General features: G+C 49.8%; 1 protein-coding gene across 1 annotated transcript in view; it reads left to right on the top strand.

Annotated features, from left to right (window-relative positions):
• Positions 1-20,232, top strand: part of MAP1A (microtubule associated protein 1A) — a 66,180-nt gene that overhangs the window by 28,118 nt on the left and 17,830 nt on the right. Inside the window, exon 3 of the mRNA XM_087744865.1 lies at positions 19,575-19,657. Coding sequence (XP_087600991.1) covers positions 19,575-19,657 — 83 coding nt within the window. The remainder of the gene's footprint in view (positions 1-19,574; positions 19,658-20,232) is intronic.

Here is a 20,232-nt window from a genome sequence, read left to right as displayed (position 1 = left end):
GCCCCGGCCCCGGGCGGGCTCTGCCGCCCTGGCAGAGGGGCAGGGGAGGGAGGCTGGGCCGAGCGGTCTGCGGCAGAGGCGGCTTGCTTTCCTGGGGATGTGATCCCGTGGGAGCAGGGGGCGGCTGGCGGGGAGAGGACTGGTGACAAGAGGGAAAGGTGGCTGCAGATGGAGCTTATTTTTTTTTTTATGATCTATCTGCGGACCTCGCCCCTTCTCAGCTGCTTGTGTCCTGAGTATAGGAACAGAAACCGAATTCCCTAGCTGCTCAGCTGTTTGCTGCACTTGTGTCGTTAGCTCAAACGCAGAGAAGGATGTGCGAAGATGGGTCTAGAGAAGAATCTGGAGAAGATATTCTGCCTGTCAGGGACTTAAGGAGTCCTGCAGCATCATGGTTTATCCCAGTCTGGTCTCTCCTGAAGCTGGTGTGCTGCCGGAGAAGGGAGGGGTGGCAGGAGGCATCGCAGACGCTCCCTTCGGGCAGGGCTTGGTGAAAGCCAGCATTAACGTCTGTATCGCTGTTCGGCTGGGTGCTGATGCTGGAATGAGGCTGCTGCCGGTCGGGAGGGGGGAGGGTTGTTAAGGTGGACTGTCACGCCGCTGATGAGGCGGCAGAGAGATACAGGGCCCTTTCGCAATCTCTCTTTGCCTTGGTGCTGCACACCCACACGCGAGTAGTCTTGAAGTAGCTGAAGTCTGGCTTCGAGCTGCTCAACACTACTTTCTTCCACTACAGGAAGCCAAAAAGCATCCAAATGCGTCCAGTTAGCGGGGGAGGAGAAAGGGAAGGTTCTTGTAAAATGCGAGTGATGCAGCCTTTCTAGGGCAGCAGAAGAGGGGAGATGTGGCCAGGCTTGGGGCTGATTTTCATTCTAGAAGGCTACGGGGAGGGATTTTGTGCTTTAGAAATGAGAACGGCAAAGTGCTTTCTTTTTCTTAGCAGTGGTCCTTCGTCATCCCCTAACCCTGCTGCATTTCCCACGTAGCGCGGGGGCACGAGGGGCCAGCGTCTCCCTTGGCAATGAGCTCTCCTGCATCACCGGTGGTACAGTGTGACCTGACACCTTTGCGGTCCACAGACACGCGGGCTTCTGTTTTCATAGGGTATCTTTGGCATCCTTTAGTGCTGCCACCAGCAAACACCTTGTTAAAAGTGTTAAATCATCTGTACGCTAATGCTAAAATGTGTTGCAGTATTTCAAAACAGGGCCCTATCTCCAGGGTCCAGAGCTAGAGGAGCTGGAGCAGGGTTTGGCATGGTGCACAGACCGGGGTTCGTGACCATGAATGTCTGTCAGACGCTGCTGTTTTGGGTAAGAGGGAGAAGGAGGAGAGGCAAAGCTCGTTGACCAGGGAGGGAGCAGTGAGAAGAAGTCAGTAGTGATGCCAACAAAAGCTTTCTTAATAGAGAGGGGCTGAGAGCAATCAGACTGGGACCATCAGTGCTGTAGGGAGGGGAAAGAGGAGGGAGCTGGACACATTTATCACAGCGAGCCTGGAGGGGAGGAGCGTGGCTGCTGCACACTCGCACACGCAGAAGCACACGCGCGCACACACACTGCGGCAAATTCTGCAGCTGGTGCCTGCTGGCTTATGACTGCAGAAAAAACAAGCTCCGGTTTAAACTCTCTGATCTCAGAGGCGAGGCTGTTTCTATTCCAAGTAGCTCTGGTTCCGCTGTGAAAAGCCCTGCAGGCTGGGCACTGTTCCAGAATGACAGGGATTCCTCTTTCTTCTGATGGGGCAGAGGGCCGTTTGCTGTGTAAGGTCAGTACCCTCCCTGTCTCCTTGATGGCTCCATACTGGTTGGCTGCATCCAGACTGCATGTCCGTCCTTACATTTTCTCCAGCAAGTAGCTGTCACATGTAGGCCGGGAGGCCTTTTTTTCCTCCCCTCCTTTCCTGTCCTGCGATCTGACAAGGCCAGGCTGTCAGATCCTCCGCCCCGCTCACCTTCTGCAGACAGCGAGATGTGTAGCTTTGCAGTAGTTTCTTTCCCGATAAACGATCCATGTCTTGTCGTGTCTTTTTGCCACTCTTCCTCATGTCTGTGTTGTCGGCATACCTGAGTCACGTCCTCAGCAGGTGTGGTGGTAAATGGATGGTGGACTTGAGCGCAGGAAGATGGTGAGCAATAGCCAGCACGGGCTCTCTTTGGTGAAAGCAAGGAAGCCGTGAGTGCATGAACAAGAGGTGCAGTGTGTCTCGTTTGAAGGAGCATGGCTGGGCACCCGAGTCAGGGTGGAAGAGGGGCTCCTCAGCATGAGCTTCTGTGGGACATGGTCTCGTGCTCTTTGTGCATGTTTATACACAGACCGTCCTGGTAACTCCTGGGGTGGCTGCATCTCACCGAAGAAGAAGAAACTGAGAGCCAAATAAGGATCCAGCGATACATCTTTGTGATAGGTGTCTGAGCATAGAGATCCCAGTGGGTGCTACTTCTGGCCAAGCGTGCTACGTGCACTATCACAGGCTTTCACCGCTCATTGATGGGGAGAAGAGAGGGACCTCCGGGACCTTGAAAGGAGATGCTGTGGGAGGCCAAAGAAGAGGAGACCGTCCGGTTAGCGTACAGGGACCCGACAGCAGCAGCTGGCTCAAGGTGAAGGGGGTGTCTGCTAGCCTGTGAGGGGGTCGTTAGGCAAAAGTACCCGGGGAAGAAGGGGAGGTGATAGAGGCTATCCATCAGCCCAGTAACTGCGTATGGGAGGAAAAAGAGTAAGTTATGTGTAAATGAATGCTTAGGAATTATTCTGGGGAGAATTTACTGAGATGGAAAAAGAGGATTTATTTTTCTTTCCTCTCAAAAATTCTGAATTAGCTACAGGACCAGGTCTTTCTGGGCTCCAGCACAAGCCTTGTAGCTGTTGACAGGAAAGACTAGAGAAAGTATTGAGCTACTTTGGTTCTAACTTCTCGGTTTGTATTAGTTTTTTCTGCATCCCCTTAGAGGTGCTTGGTTGAGTAGTATGAATTCCTCTGACGAATACACGTGCTTTGTTTTTGTCTGGAGTAAACGCTTTCCCTTCTGCTAAAGCATTAAAAGTAGTAAGTTTCTACCAGTTTTGTGAAAAACTGGGTGAGGCAGTAGAGGAGAGCAATCCCAGTCGGTGCCTTCACTGGGACAGCACGCGTTCCGTTGGCCTGCCATCGGGGCAGCCACCACTTGGCACCAGCCGTCAGACAGGGCACCTGGGTCTCCGAGCGCGCTGCCGCTCGACCCGTTGGTAGTCGTGACTCACGAGAGGGCCTGAGGGTATTGCAGCGGACTGCAGGGAACGTGGAGGGAGCTGGGAGTATTGCAGTGGGACAGCGCAGGGCGGACACACAAAAAGCAGTCTTTGTTAGTTCCATGCCTCACTGTGCCTAAGCTCTGTGGCTTGTGTTTACCTTTGCTTTGCGCTGAAGAAATGGAGATAAATTTCTACATGTGCTGACTGGTGACTATAGATCAGTTCTCCTCCTCTCGCGCCTTCCTCTCTGGGATCTCAAAAGTTAGTGCTAATGGAACAGATAGCTGTGTATCCAGCTCTTCAGGAATTCTCTGTTCTTCCGAGGCTTTATTCCCAAATGAACTTGAGCGTTGGTGTCCTTGGCCAGCAGGTTCTTAGTTCTCCTGAGACAGGCCTTTAAGTCTTGCTGGACCGATCTCTCAAATGTATGGAATAGTACTGGGTTGGATTTTTTTTTTAATGGGGAATGCAATTTTGATTTGCTTCTACCTTTCTGAAAAGCATCATCATCCCAGTTTCTGTGTTTTGAAAGAAATGAGCGAGCCCTTTCTTTGCTTTTGAAAGTAAAGGCTTGGATATTTCCTCTAAGAGGACGAAGGCTGAGAATCTCAAATGGACGGAGGCATGTAAGTCACAGAGGGGATAGGATTTAATATGCACGTCTGCTATCGGTATGTCCTACTGAATAGCTTGTGTGTCTCTTTGCACATATTATCGTCTTTCATGAGCCTTCTTATGAAGCACCAAAGCCTCTGGCAATTTGCTAGAACATACGTCAGGGCCCTGGGGTCACAGTTCAACCAGGTCTGTAAGATTCTCTGTCTCTGGCATTCTGCAAAACAAGAAATCTTGTGTAAACCTGTACTAACTTTTGAGATCCTGGAGAAGAAGGTGCAGCAGAACTCATCTATAGGCACCACTCGAGCACATGGAAATCTATCTCCTTGTCTTTAGCGTGAAGCAAAGGAGAAAACAAATCGCAGAGCTTAGGCACAGCAAGACAGTTTCAGACCCCTCCATGCGAAAGGCTGAGCCTCTTCTGACTCCCCTGAGAGCAGGCGAAATGCCTCAGGCAGCAGTGGCTTAATAAACGGTTGTTATTGAATGTGTTCAGAGAATACCCGACCTGAAACTCTTGTGGCTCTTTTGAGGTTGGAAAGGAGAGTCCATTCCTGCCTCTGGGATAGTGGCCATGGTAATAAAATAGAAATACCAGCAGGCAGGACATAAGCAGCACAAGCTATAGCCTTAGCTCTCACCTGGAGACTCGTCCAGAAGCTGCATGGTACTACTGCATGGGTGGGCTGGCATTTGCTAGCTCTGCTTTTCGTGTGTTTTGGTAGTCTTGAGAAAAATCCTTTTGGTCGTTTCCAGTGAAAAGATGAAGGCTGTAAGAGCTTAGTGCTGTTTTTCACAACACGCTACAGCTACAAATAGATGGTGCTAAAAAAGCATGGCAGCCTAACTGGCAAGTCTGGATCGTTTGTTTCCTCTATTGACTTTCAAGTTAAGAGATTATGTTAATTGCTTTTGCACTTGCTGTAGCTAACCTTTATTTCACTGAGATCCAACGGTGCCACTCTCTGTTAAGCTCCAGTGCCAAATTCTTAAATAATTAAGGAGAAAACTGGAAGGGAACGGCCATTAGTATCTCTTTTGAATGTTGCCTGAGGAATGTCAGTCTGTCCTCAGGCACTCAAGGTGCTAATAGCTGTCTTAGAGGAGAAGTGGGCAAGAAGACAGTGATTTACTTTCTGGTTGACTAGATTTATGTTTCGAAAAGCTTCCTAAAATGATTTAAGAGGGGTCGGTTGCAGTACTTGGACAAAAATGCAAACACTGCCCAGGCTGTATAAGAAGTAAATGGTGTCAAACAACTACGACTCTTTTCCACGGTAGGAAAACATCCGATAGGGTGGTTCTCTGTGGCTTTGATCTGTGTGGCATCTTTTTGAAGAACGAGCTTGCAGGCTGGTAGGTATGAGCGCAGTATGTGTTTTGGCCCAGTTCCTGGTTGCTAGATTTGCATGGGAGTTCTGATTCTTGTGGGGTTTCTTTCTTGCTGTTGGTCCATATTCAAAGGCGAACACAATTGTCAAGGAAGAGGGAGGCATGCGGGCTCTGAGGGTGCTGTGCCTGCGTGGCTCTGAGGGAGCTGACCGAGAGGCCCCGAGACAAAAGCGTTTGTGGCGGTGGAGGCCTCTTCTAGTCCCTTTTATTCTCCCAAGTCAGTAAGTTCAGTCCCTGCTTCCACTGCGTAATCTGCAAGCTGAAAGAGACCTGGCTCGACATTAAGAAGTAGGGGCTCCTGTTATGAAGTGAGACTTCAGTGAGCTCAGCGCAAGGCAGCCTGGTGAGCGGCAGTGGCCGAGCTGACTTGTCACCAGTATCGAGAGAAGATGATGTCCCTACTCTGCTAGAAACCTCCTTGGCTTCTTCCAAATGCCTCTCTTTTCAATGCTGAACAGACAAGGCCTGTATTTAGAATCATAGAATCATTAAGGCTGGAAAAGACCCTTAAGATCATCAAGTCCAACTGTTAACCCATCACTGCCAAGTCGACCACTAAACCATGTCCTCGAGCACCATGTCTACCCTTCTTTTAAACACCCCCAGGGATGGGGACTCAGCCCCTGGCCCGGCCAGCGTGTGCCAGGGCCTGACAGCCCTTTCAGTGAAGAAGTTTTCCCTAATATCCAACCCAAACCTGCCTTGGCGCAGCTTGAGGCCGTTCCCTCTCGTCCCATCGCTTGTTCCTGGGGAGAAGAGACCGACCCCCCCCGGCTCCAGCCTCCTTTCAGGCCGTTGCAGAGAGCGATGAGGGCTCCCCTCAGCCTCCTCTTCTCCAGGCTGAGCCCCCCCAGCTCCCCCAGCCGCTCCTCCCCAGCCTTGTGCTCCAGCCCCTGCCCCAGCCTCGCTGCCCTGCTCTGGCCACGCTCCAGCCCCTCCATGGCCTCCTTGGGGTGAGGGGCCCAGCGCCGAGCACAGTGCTCAAGGTGCAGCCTCACCAGTGCTGAATACAGGGGCACCATCACCTCCCTGGTCCTGCTGGCCACACCATTCTTTATACAAGCCAGGATGCCACTGGCCCTCTTGGCCACCTGGGCACACTGCTGGCTCATGTTCAGTGGCTGTCGACCAACACCCCAGGTCCTTTCCCGCCGGGCAGCTCCCAGCCGCTCCTCCCCACGCCTGCAGCGGTGCCTGGGGTGGTTGTGACCCAAGTGCAGGACCTGGCATTTACTAGCAGAAGGCACAGGAGGCCTTGAAGCTCTGCACTTTGAAATAATTTCCTATATCCTATTCATTGCCACTGTACTCCATGCTGTACATCAAATCCCAGGAATCCAGACCATGCAGAGAATCTTACCAAGTGGCAACTAGATCCGAGAGCACAAAGTCAAAACGCAGCAAAGAAAGATGTTGGCAGAGGACAGCTGCTTTTCCTCAAGGGCTGGCAGAATACAGTCCGTCTGTGCTTTACCACCCTGGCCACCCAGGGTCCACAGCTGATTTAATAGCTGTACCTTAAATGGAGATGACATTCAGCAGGTCATCTTCAAAACAAGCAGGTGAGAGGGAGGAGAAGCTACTTAGAATGAGACTGTTAACAGTAGGGAATAAGGAGGAGGTTTGAGGAGTCTAAACAGATGATAGAAATCAGAGGCAGGAGCCTCTTGCCAGAAATTTGGCATCTCAATAGGCAAACAGGAGGAAATGTCAGAATTATTTCCTTGTGACAGCCATCCCCTGCTTGATACAACTAAGTTCTCTCTGCTATACACATTTCATATTGATCAGTTGTCAAAAAAAAAAAAAAAATCAGAGAAATAGGACAGATCATGAGCTGTATCTCCAAGTCAGCCAGAATCAGCATTACCCAGATACTTCAAAACTAGAAAGTGTGCAGTTGTCTTGAATCTGTGCTATGTTTTGGTTGTAAGAACATGTATCCTGTGATGCACATTCTTATTAAAATTAAGAAATCAGAAGCTGTCCGGCTCTGCGACTTACAGGAGTCTTCAGCCCTGGAATCTGGAACAGGGCATCTGCCTCAGTGCCAACGGGAACGGTTTTGTGGGAGCCTCTGTTCAGGGGCTGGCAGCAAATCACAGCTGAAGTCCCACTTGCAAGGAAAACGTGAAACATTGATTTGGTTTCCAAAGGGACCATCTATGAGTCTGCCAGGGGTTGGTGGAGTGAGGGCACCAGGTAAGAGGGTACCTTCAGTGTTCTTGATTCACCATACGCTGTGGCACAGCAAAAGCGTGCAAGGCCAGCTTGAGTCAGCAAAGCTGCTGAAGGGAACAGAATCTCTCGTGACTGATTCTGCACCTGGCAAACCAGATAGCAGTGCTCCTCTTATCCATTAATGTAGCTCAGTGGTGGTGTAACTTCCAGTCGAGGGGCATTTAATGAACAGGAACAGTAACTTCTGGAAGTAGATACAGCTGTTTCCGAAGTGAACATCTGTGTCTTCAATTAGTGGTTCTAAAATGGCTGAGCTATCAAATTGCTCTTTAGCATAAAAGTGAGACAGTATGTGCAATTAGGAAGCAATGAGATGGTTGCTATGGTTGGCACAGTATAGAAATAGAAGTTGCCTGGGAGAGGAGCTGTAGATGGCATGAAAATATCACAGGGAGGAGGGAAGATAGGAAGACACAGGCAAATGGTTAGGAGAGGAGTATCTCCTGGGATGTGGCAAGGGCCCACAGCCTCTCATACCTTAAAGAATATTTCACCTCCTTTCTTGCCCTGTTGCTGCTTCACCTTCATAGTAATTCCCCAGGAGGTGGTCAGTCATTTTGCAGAGCCTGTTCTTACCTTAAAGCACGATCAGTTCTCCTGACACGCAGTAACAGTATGGTAAGGTAAGTTATTAAATATCTCCAGCTAGATCCACAAGAGGAAACCTCAGGCCTCTCCATCCTGACAGACTCAGCAATGGTGCTGGAAACCAGACCTCGTTCTTCGCCCCAGACCATTCTGTGCCCCTCCTGCTTTGTGTAGGTGTCCGCACTGCACGCTACTGGTTTGGACAGTAATTGATTTAATCTGTTGTGCTTTCCCATATTCTTTAAAATCTGTTGCTGTCTGGTGCTCCCAGAGACAGTCTTCTTTTGACCCTAATGACTGGCTACTGCTGTGTTTTTCCTTTCTCTGTCCTGCCTAGTGTGGTTCTCAATGAATTTCGCTCTTTGACTCTGCTCCTGTTGAGAAAATTCTCTCCTTCTTGGAGTTACCTTGCTGATGCTGTCCTCCTTTGTACCTTTTTACACCAAGTTCTCTACTTGCAGAGTTTTGCAGCTTTTAAGGCTTTTTCTCTGCCTCTGAGCTGTTCTAAAGTTAGTGCCTATTCTGTCCCAAATCAGCTGCTCTCTTCTTTCCTGATCTTAGCACTTCACGGCTCCTTTTACACCGAGGGTTAGCTTTTCCCAGTGTTCCCTGGAAGCATACCTGTGACCAGTTGTCCTCTTTGTCCTCCTGAAGAGAACTGGGTAGAGGCCCTGGTTGGAACCTCTCTATCTGAAGCCCCTGAAGTGACATCCACGGGATGTGTCACCGGCTCCGCTCTCGGTCACCTCATGCTCTTGCATGTGCTGCATCCGGCTCCGCTCAGTCCCCCGTGTGCCGTGCTGCCAAGCCTCCCGTCAGCCTTGGGTGCGATGCCTCTCGCCCTTTTCTCCACGTACAGAGCCACACATCAGGGAACGCTTGAACTCTAAGGGGGTTTTAGTGCGTGTGGTGGTGTATTCCTGAGCGGGTGCTCTTCTACCCTCTACCAGCTTCAGTCTAACTGGAATATGGGTAATAGGGGTAAATATACCATGTGTACCCCAAATTCCCATCAGTCTGTGGCGGGGGTGTTAACCTTCCCTTACAGGGACTCGGTGCTTTGCTACAGCGTCTTGCCTCTCAATTTTCAGCTGATTTTCATATTCCCACTAAAAATATATTTTCCCTTTGCTAGTACAGAGTGATTTTTCTCTTTCTTTAGCTAAGAGAAAATCACTAAAGAAAATCTCTAAGGAGACAGATCTTTAGAATTAGCCATTGATAAATAAATAGATATTTATCTATTTCTGCAGAGTGTTTGAAGACCTAAAAATAGAAAGTATATGAAATAAATCTTTACTGTAGGCTTTTTCAGACCATGAGAGACAGAACACTTGCTGGTAGACCGCAAAGTACTGTCTGAAGCCAATTCTTCATCATTCTCAGCTGTTGAATCACAGTAGAAAGCTAAAACGACAGCACTTTCCTAATAATGTTTTTATTATAGTAAGTAATTCCTGTAGCTGCCCCATGGTGTGAATACGAGTTGGGGGAGGAGGCTGCGGGACAGCCCTTTTTGAGCTGTGGTCACCCAGCGAGCTGGCTGTGCCCTTTGCTCTGCTCATCTCTGGAAAAGAAACAAAGAGCTGGATGTGCCCAGAGTTGCTGGGATCGCTGCACCTCTTCAGGCGCCTGAACCCAACAGCTCGGCACCAGTTTGCACTGCAGGCTCCCACCTGGCGTTCAAAATACCTCTTAGTCTTTTCTGGGCAGTTTACACCAAGCTCCAGCTGTAGTCCTCACCTGGTGTTTCTCCGCATATCGTGCCGGAAAGTCTCATCTCATCTGACACGGTGCTACCGTGAAAAGGTAAGGAGCAATAGAGTGGGACATGTCCTGTCGTTCTGGTAAACACATCCAAGTGCAGCCACTGGGGTGCAGAGATCCTGTTTGAATTCCTGAGCTGGAACCGACACACCGATTTAGGACTGCACCAAAGCAAAGATGCCTCCCTGACCACAGGGCGCTGCCAGTCCAAGGGCGGTCTTTGTGTCCCCTTTTGAGATAGCTGTGGCTTGCATAATTAACTAATTATTCCTTAGAGTCGTTGGGGGAGGGAGCAAAGGCACTCGCTATACAGTCTGGTGTTCGGGACGCAGATGTGTGAAGATCCCATTCACATCTCTGTGCTGGTGGGTGTTTCAGCTGTACACAAAAGAGACAAGCTTCAGCCGGAGGGATTGAGAGCAATCCTGCCCTGTCTCCGGCAGGGAGGGAGGGAGAGGCCACCCGTCTCCGGAGAGAACGTGCCAACGAGCAGGCCACTGTGCCATCTTGTTTCGGGTTCTCTGTCGTCCTCTGAGAAGACGGCGACTGGATATAGGCCTCCAGCCTTCCACCCAGACTGCAAGGCAGGAGCTGCAGGTGAGGATCTCTCCTCTTAGGAGTGCAGAAGTGATGGCGCAGCATTGGGGCCCAGTTTCGGTTTCTCGGTGGCTGCTGCTGCAGCCGCTCAGCCGACCGGTGCCTGTGGAGTCCCCGCCAGGGGCTGCCCGCCCTGCGGGAGTCTCGGCCCAGGGCCGCGAGGGCTGGGGCAGCCAGCAGCCGAGCCTCCCGCATCCCGGGAGGGATGCTCCGGAATACGCTCTTCCAGTCTCCTTAATACTCCTTTAAGGCAGACCAGGATTGGGATGTGAACAGCACGTTAGTTGTAGGCATGGATGATAACAAATCGGAAGGTGTTTTGAACAGTCAAGACGAAGGAAAAAATAATCCTAAGAGCCCAGAGAGCAAAATGGTTGTGGCAAGAAAGAACAAAGAGATTTAAACTGAGGAAGTGCAGTGACCTTATCGCATCGTCTCAATCAAAACATATGCTGAACCCAACACAGCCATTGTTGTCTGGAAAAAAAAAAGAATTGGGAGCCTGGGATTCTGCGTACATAAAAAAAGAGAGTATCCTGAAAAGAATTTTCTCAAAGTTTTTAGGGAGAAGAAAGAGAAGTAAAAATAATTGATGGATTGCTGCAAGTTTAAGAAAAAAATCTTTAATTGCTTTTATCAATAACTTCAGCTGTTATTTCACTCTAACAAAGTTGTTCTGTTGTAATCCAAAAACCTTAAATATTTTGCTTTGAAATAAAAATGTTTTTTTTCAGGACAGTTTGTTAGTAAAACAATTTACTGTTGCAGCCAGCACAAGCACTACATCAGCTTTGGAATCTAATTTACAGCCTGTGGAAACCAGTTGAGACTGTGGGTCCTCCTCGCTCGCTGAAGAAATGGCCAAGCTGCTTTCCCACTGTCGGGGCCATGTAGTTCGGAAGTGGGCTGGAACTGGGAGTGTGATGATGGTGGCTGTCTCCTACATGGCTAAGCTCCCAGAAGCAGCCAGCCTGCTTCCCTCGGCCAGGGCGGAGGCTGATGCTAGCACGTTCTAGGCTCCCGTTTGGCCTCTAAAGGTCAAGCCAGAGTGAGACGCAGCCGTTTGCTTTCCGTGCTGCGTTTGTGGCAGTGGCAGCTCTGCTGCTTGCGCGGGGCCGGGCCCTGTACAGGTGCTCTGCTGAAGGCAGCTGCCTCCCTCTGCCAAGAGAAGGAAATGACAGTTTTCTTTAAAATTGAATTTGCCCGGAATCTTTCTAGAACCCGCCACAAATGCCCACACACTGTTCAGAATCTCTTCAGCCCACCCCTCTGTGGAGGGGGTTCTTTTAAAATTTATTTTATTTTATTTAAATGTATTGAGGACTCTCCTCTTGAACGGTGTGAGCACACAGACAGCAGGAAGGCTCTGTGCAGACTTCCCTCACGCCGCTCTGTAGCACGTTCCAGTTCGCGCTGCTGGTGCTGTGGTTGCCCATGGACTGCCCACAGCTATGAATCGCCTAAGCGTGTCTCAAGGGTTGCTGCATCCCTCTGACCCACTGTAGCAGCTCAGGGCTGTTACTCCCGCAGTACGGCAAGGATGCCCAGGTACAGAGAAGCTAGGAGATGTTTCTGAGGTGCACAAGTCTGTAGGTAATGAGCTGAATGGTGAATTCGCAGTTGCTGGCTTGTGTACTGCCAAAGTGATCTTTGTGTTTATTTTTTAATTCCTGAGCCCATCTGACTAGCTGGCAGAGCTTCCGGATCTCCACCAGCCAGAGCTGGTCCTACCAGCTGTACGCTGTTCAGTTCGCATGCTGGAGGAAGGAGCTTCACCCGCTGCGTGCCCTTCGGGTGCCGGGCGTAGGACACTGCTTCCAGCAGCAGTCCATTCGCTCCTCTCCCTCGCTGCTAGACAACACGGGGCTTCCTTGGCCTTGCGGAGCCGTGGGTCCGTATTGCAGCAGGAGACAGGAAGGTGTGTTTGCACGGATGGGATGAGAGGCTCCTGCCTCTTATATCCTTGTATATATCCTTATATATCCTGCTCAGAATTCGGTGCAGGACCTTTCCTGCCTTTCCCCTGGTCTTTATGATCTCTCTCCCAAGGAGCTGTAGCTTGCTGTACTTGGTACAGCCCTGGAGTGTTTGTGAATGAACGCGTTGTTTCATTTTCTCTGAATGGACACCATTTGGGGCTGGATCCTTTTTCTCCCATTGGCACTGAAGAAGCTGCAGTTGGAGACTTCACAGCCTCGGAATGAAAGAGTCAGTTACTATCTCAGCGTTATGATGTCATTTCAGAATGAAGGAAATGGCAGTCTTTCAGCTTGCACTAGCTCATGTTAATTATGCAAATATACGCACTCTGAGAACCCTCACGCACGGTTTGACTGTCTTCAGAGGTGGACTTTTTTCAGTAGAGCATCAGGAAGACCATGTAATACAAGGCTCAGCTCCTTGCTCAAGTGTAGCAAAAGGTACTGAACCAGAGCGATATCTAGGATCTTCTTGTAAGAAGACTTTTCAGAAGTGCCAGCCTGACGAGATGTGTTCATAACATCAGGTAAGGGATCAGAAAGTTAGGAAGAGTCGGTTTTTAATCACTGTGACTTGTGTGCCTTGATAACATGTCCAGCCTCTGAGATAGTGGTATTTTTTGTCAGTGTGCTATTGGTGTTTGCTCTACAGGCAGAACCTGGCCTCATAAGCCCAAATAATCTTAGGGACAAAGGAGGCAAAGGGTGTGGGAAAGGCAAGGGAGGTAATGAGGAAGACAGAATGCTCCCTGGATGGGGAGAGGGTTGGTTTCTATGTGGCCAGGTGAACAGTCTCCATCCTCTGTATGGCAAGGTCTTGAGTGCTCTGCAGCCCAAGCTTTGCACCCTGCCATCAGATACGTACAAACATCGGTAAGATCCTTCCCCTGAGCTTTCTCTTGTCCAGGCTAAACAGTCCCACCTCTCAGCCCTCCTCTCATCAGAGATGTGCCAGTCCTTTAACCATCTTCGTGGCCCTCGTGTTCATTACGATTTGGTGTACCAGTCCGAGCATCATGACTGATTTCAGCACAGTCTCTCCTTTGAAAGATGGCTCTTCAGTGCTCTGGCCCAGGTGATCGTATTTCACAAAGGTGAGAACCTGGGTCCCACTGCCCTGACCATGGGTCTCCGATTTCAGCGCAGTGAGTTGTCACCATAGCTCTTCCAATTCTGATCAACAGAATAATAAGACCTCTGAGATGTGATGGTCTGAAAGATTAAAGCAAATGCAAGCAGCAGCTCTTGCAGCTATCCTCGCCGGCCCTTCGGTCCAGCCCAGAATTTATTATTCAACTGCAGGGGTTTTTAGGTGCTTTCAGTTAGAGTGGCAAAACGCTTGCATATGAGGATCTGTATTGGCAGCATGACCTCCTTTTCTGCCTCCACGGCCATCTGTCTGCTTCTAGGATCATCTCTTTCTTGGGCATCGTGTTTGTCACGTAGTTACCCTGGAGCACTGTCCTTTGCTTTAGCCTAGACTAACCTCCTGGCATAGTCCTCTTTGCTTGACTGCTAATCACTAAAACCACAGTGTCTGGTCCTTCGTTCTCTGGCCCTCTATCTCTTTGCACATGTAGACAGCCCTGGATGGTTAATTCACACCGACTCCAAAATCTGTGTGACTTTGCTCATCACTTGCTATCCTCCACCATAACTAAATCAATTCTACACTCAGTGGGCCACATAATCATAGAATATCTGAAGTTGGAAGGGACCCATAAGGATCATCAAGTCCAACTCCCTGCTCCTCGCAGGACTAGCTAAAACTAAGCCATATGACTAAGAGCATCATCCACACGCTCCTTGATGGGCTTGGTGCCATGACCGCTTCCCTGGGGAGCCTGTTCCAGTGACCGACCACCCTCTCAGCAAAGAACCTTTTCCTAATGTCCAACCTGAACTTCCCCTGACGCAGCTTCATTCCATTTCATCATGTCCTGTCGCTGGTCACCAGAGAGAGATCAGCGTCTCCCCCTCCGCTGCCCCATGAGGAAGCTGTAGAACGCGATGAGGTCACCCCTCAGCCTTTCTGGTACGTAAGCTACACGTACTCTTCAAAAAAAAAAGAAAAAACACAACAGACTTTTCCTCCCTCCCCACTAGTGATGCGTGAGTGCAGCCTGCACATCCTGGAATGCCCCGTAGTCTTAGCCATGGAAGTTCCTCTCGTATTGCCTGGAGAAGCTGTTGTTCATCACCTCTGGGACCTCTTTGTGTAATGCCTCCACGGTCGGTCCGGCTGACTGCCATCCAAGAGGTGGCTGCCCTGTAGAAAGAGCGCTTTATGCGTGCCCTCTGTGGTCCTTCAGGATGAAGGTGATACCACTTCTGCGCAATGGTAAGTAATGGGATCTGTGTGGAGAAGGAGACGGCCCCTGTCTGTCTGCTGACATTTCAGTGAGGTCATGAATGAGGTGCATTTGTGTATTAAATCTTTACATGAGTTATGCAGCGAGCACTTTATGCGGGTAAAAGACAACTAATGCCATGAGTCAAAAACTACCCAAGAGACAGAAAACAAATTAGAAAACAAATATATGGTCAAGTTTGTGCAGCATTCAGAGGTAAACTACAAGGGCTTCATGATTTCCTACTAAATATAAAGCTGATCAATACAGTAATGACGAGGACAGGGGCTGGAACGAATATGGAGGTGGCTAAATTTGTAGATGACTCAGTTACTTATATCTAGAAAAGACTGTGAGGAACTTCTGCAACTAAATTGAGTAGTCATCATGATGTCCCATTAAATTAATTGTCAAAAAATGCGAAATCAAGCACACTAGAAAAGGTAAACCTTCCAGACTCCTTATAAAGGCTCAATTGATAGCGTCATGGCAGGGTGACATTTGGATGTCACTGTGTACCCCTAACTGAAGATCTTTATCTGGTGCAAAGCTAGTGTCAGGTAATGTTATGATGCATAAAAAAACCAGGATGGGGAATAATACAGAAAATACAACAATGCCACCCTGTGAATCGTCTGTCTTCCTTCTCGTCTTGTATACTTCTGCTCTTGCTCATCCTAATGGCCATAGCAGAGCTAGAAGAGTTTCAGGGATAGGCGACAGTGGTTATGAGGGACTAAAGAAACTCTCCTCCTAGGGAAGAGATGGTAAAGACTGGGGGCTTTCTGCCTCGGTGGGAAGGTGATGGATAGAAACGTTCTCTGAAGTGCACGGGCATCGTGATGCCTGCAGTAGCCAAAATGTGCCTGAACGCACCAAGTGAAGATTTGTACAAAATGAGAACTTCAGTGCTAATGAAGTTGACTCCCACAGTTACTGGGGGAGAGGAGATGTCGTTTAATGTAGCAGCTTGTGAGCGTAGTTTGAGAGGGCTGAGCAGGGTCAGGGGTCTGTGTTCAGAAGGCACCTGGAGCTCTGTGGTCAGTGAGCTATGGTCAGGTGTTTGTTCCAGGCAAGTTGAAGACAGCAGGAGGATATTCCTCGTACTGTTAAATGTAATTAAGGGATTTTGCCATTTGCAGTGGTATTTGCAGGCATGCATTTCACTGTGATAGGGCACTAGTAAGGACAGATATCTGGCAACGACCTGAACAATGTGCTTTGAATCCCTGTGCCCGCAATGTCAGTCGCACCACTACTCATTTCTGTTGCACGTAATTTTTGTTAGTAAGAAGAAGGATGCTCCAGTCTATGTGTTTAAATCCTTTGTCTGTGCAGCTGCTTCTGCAGGCCTGCATAGAGGAAGCAGCCAGCAAGGGCTCCTCAGCCTGATGAGCACTTGGATTCAAAGAGACTTTGGGATGCTGGATATTCCCTCAGCTGGGCACAGCCCAGCATTTGCTCGGTCACGTACAGGGGTGCTGCTGTCACTGAGCTGGGGCGGGCAGCTGCTGGCCGCCCGGGTGTGCGCAGGGGCTGGGGCACTCGCCCCGGTGGGTTCACGGGCCGGGTTAGGTCACTGCGTTGCCGTCTCGCCCACAGTTTGCGGTTCAGCCTGGAGTCTGTGGGCTGGTCTGCTTTATCTCTGAATTAAGTTGAAGAACAGTTTTGGGTTTTGGTGTGCACGTGTGTGCGCAGTGATTCAGTGTTTCTGGAAATGGCCTGTCTGCGTGGCTGTGCTCCTGTATCCTGGGAACCAACTGCTGCAACTGAAGGCAGGGAATCTGCCCAACAGCAGGTCAGGAGCGAAGCTCTGGAGGGCTGCACTGCTTCACAGAGTCGCAGAACCACTGAATTGTAGGTTGGAAGGGACCTTTTGAGATCATCTAGTCCCACCCCACCTGCTGAAGAAGGGTCAGCTAGAGCAGGTTTCCCAGGACTGTGTCCAGTTGGGTTTTGAGTATCTCCGAGGATGGATACTCCACAACCTCTTTGTACAACCTGTTCCAGTGTTTCACCACCTTTACAGTAAAAAAAGTGGGGGTTTGTATTCAGATGGAATTGCATCTGTCTTAATTTGTGCCTCTTGGCTCTTGTCCTGTCACTGGGCACTACTGAGAAGAGGGTCTGACGTCCTCTTCTGCATTCCCTCCCATCAGGTATTTATACATATTGATAAGATCCCTCCCCCAGCCCGAGCCTTCTCTTTTCCAGCCTAAACAGGCTTAGCGCGCTCAGCCTCGCCTCCTATGAAAATGCTTCAGTCCCTTAATCATCTTCACAGCCCTTCGCAAGACCCGGTACGTCACCATTCCTACCTTCCATCTGCCAGCAGCTGCTGGCCCCACGGCTTGAACCCTTCTCTTTCTTTCAAGTATGACGAGGCCAGCCCCTCCGGGGGTGAGAGGGTGCGAGCAGAATGCTAACCAGCCTCGCTTTGTTTACCAGCCTCAGCTGTGACAGCTCAGCTGCTTGGGATCGAACCACAGAAATGGCAAAGAGCAGCAGTGTGTTCATGCCTGTTAGTCCCGCAGACGGGCCCCTTTCCCTGTGCGGCTGGCGTTGTCCACCAAGCGCAGCCCAGCCTGCAGCCCTCGGGCTGGCATTGCCTCTGCAGTGCCTCGGCGCCTGGTGCCTGGAAGGGTGCCCACGTGCTGGGCACCAGTGACTACACCGTGCCTGAGAGCCCTCCCTTCACATGGCACAAGGGAGAGGCTGCTGGTGTTGGTTCTGTACACCAGGCTGTGTTCTCCAAGCGACGTGGGCAGCAACTGCCAAAGAAGTCTGTCTGGGATGCAGAGGCAGCAAGGTGGCAGAAGTTGAAGCCTGGGGAATGGCATGGGTTTCACTTTGTCCCGGACCTACTGTTGAAAAATGGGAGCAGATCGCTTCTGTTCTGGATGCTTTGGGCAGCGTGAGTGGAGGTCCTGGTGTGGGGTGAGCTGTGGGAAAACTGCACGACGCAGTCGGCGAGGAAACGAGGTACTCCTTGTGTTTGCTGCTGGGATCTAGGCAATGCCAAGCTACCAGCAATGTCTTTACAATTACCAGTACCTCGACGATGCGTGGGTTTTTGTTTCTTTTGGCTGCGGTGCATGGCCCAGAACACTTCTCTTCTGCACCAGCTGCCGCCTCCCCACGCTGCTCCCCACGGGCTCGCTTGCAGCGTTCCTCCTTCGTGCAGGGGCTTGGTTCCCAGCCTCTCCCATCCATACACCACATCCCACATCAAGTGGCAGAAATGCCACTGAAATCAGTGCAGGCATTTCCTTTGCACAGTGATGGTTTTGTTTCAGTCTGGAGGGACCATTTTTAGACAAACTGAAAGAACACAAGTTCAGAAAGCAGCTAGAGATGCTGAGATAAACATGCTATAAATAATTCTGCTGAGCGCTTAGAGCTGCTCTCATTTTGGGTTGAAAGTTGCCTTCTGGGCATATCTGTCTGGTTTATACTTAATTGCTGGCAGCCAGAGTAAAACATCCCAGTAAACTGAGTTTGATTAAAGCTATACTGAGTAGTGGCCTTTCTCTGACTTCTTTCTTTTTGTGTCCTTTTGGTGACTTTCTTTGAAATACCAGTCTAATCAAGCTATTTTAGAAGGATTGAGATCTGCCTAGAAAGAGAGCTGATGGGAGGCTGTGGAATAGAGAGGGTGGAAAGAACAACGTTGTCAGAGAGCAGCAGTTGTCTGGAAGACGAAAAATAGAAATAGATGTCCATTTTCAGTGAAGATCTATGGCCCTTCAGTCTATATGAAGGATTAAAGCCTATGAAAGATTTAAACCCTATAAATTATACATTGCAACAGTTAAGTTCTAGGTGCCTGGCTTGTAGAGTGGATGTAATGTCCAGAGGTAGGTATTTGCAAAGACCAGAATCCAAAAAATTATGTACTGCCTGCAATGTCAAGGGATGTGCTGCAGGAAGGTCCTCTACATCGTCCGGCTTCCCGGGGCTGTTTGATGTGGGTACACGGTGATGGCTCTAGCCCTGCCTTTCAGGGCAGGCACTCACCGCTGTTCTTTCCAATAAATTAATAGGGCCCGGGCATTATGTCAATATTTTGCCAAATATCTGTGTAATGCCGATGCCAAGGTGAGCACACAAACTGCTTTTTTGCACTACCAGGCTCTTGCTTGCTCTTCTTTGGCTCTTCCTTTTTTGCCGAAATATATGGAGAGCGGAGTCCCATCTGGGTGCCTGTTTGTGACTCTCACGGGAGGAAGACAGGAGAGCAAGCATTCTTATCACCTAGGTGGTTCCCACAGCAGCAGTTTACCTCTAGGAGTGCGTGTTTAGGTTAAAGAAAAACACTTTGTAAGAAGAAGAAACTTATTAAGAATGAGGAGAGATCCGTTATTAGTGCTGCACCGCTGTAATGAAGGGTGAGTTGGCACGCCCCAGCTGGCCCGCAAAGCCCTGCGGTGGCTAAGGCCTGGGCGACAGCCAGAGATACCTCTCCATGGGAGCTGCAGTGAGGCAAGATGCTTCTGTCTGGAGGGGATAACTGGTCTGTGCCAGCGTTTACGGGGCACAGCTCTGGCACAAGCAGGCAGCTTGATACACCTGGAACTGTCCACTTCAGAGCACGCTGGAGCTGAGTTGTAAATTGTGCTGATCCACAACTAGGATTTTTTTCCTTGTTACTGAAAAGAGTTTGCTTTGCTCTGTGAGACCCAGGTGTTAAATTGGGTCTAGAACGCAAGTTGAAGCCTTGCAATCAAACCCATGCTGAAGTGGAATTTTTGAGGCTCAGACATCGGTAGGCAGGGACTGTCTCATCAGCTTCTCCCATCTCTCCCCAGGCCAAAGAACCCTCCATCACCGGAGTGATACCCTGGAGACAGTGATCCTGGTAAATCCCAATGTGGACAGCATCGTGTCTGAGGTAAGGACCAGATGCCAGCGGGTTTTCTCCACATCAGCTCTCCTGCTCTTGCTTGACGTGGAGGTCATGATCATCACACTTTGCACCTTCTGGAGAGTGTGAACATGCTGCCAGTCTGCTGCAAGGTGTGGTGAAGTGGCCAGGTGTTCTGCTCTTGCCAACAAGGCGTACGCAGTAACCCGTATTCCATGGCAGAACTTACCGCTAGACAAAGAAACACGCCAGAGTGTGTGGTTTCTTGTGTGCTGGCCCTTCAGGAATGAGCTGCGTCCTGGAAGAGTTAGTGCCTTAGAATTGCTCAATTTTAAGGATTCCTCAGGAGCTTGTAGAGGTTCCTAGCAAACAAGGTAGAGGGCTTCTGAACCTTGAGCATTCTAGTTTGATGAGAACCTAAATGTGCCAACCTCTTACATGGCAGTGTAACGCCAAACATTTTCCCTTAGCATTGGCCTGCTTTCTCAGTGTGAATTACGATGTGACGTGGAGCTGTGCCGGGCAGCCAGTAGCAGTGGCTTCCCTCTTCAGTAACCTGCTCTCTCGTATGTAGAAAACTTAGGGTTTGGCTGTTTGTGAAT

The sequence above is a fragment of the Nipponia nippon genome, unplaced genomic scaffold, assembly GCF_047370975.1.
Source record: "Nipponia nippon isolate SJK-2023a ecotype South Korea unplaced genomic scaffold, ASM4737097v1 scaffold_9, whole genome shotgun sequence".
In the NCBI taxonomy this organism is placed as follows: Eukaryota; Metazoa; Chordata; class Aves; order Pelecaniformes; family Threskiornithidae; genus Nipponia; species Nipponia nippon.
The sequence above is the reverse complement of the archived record's forward strand: the minus strand, read 5'-3'. Positions and strand labels throughout refer to the sequence as shown.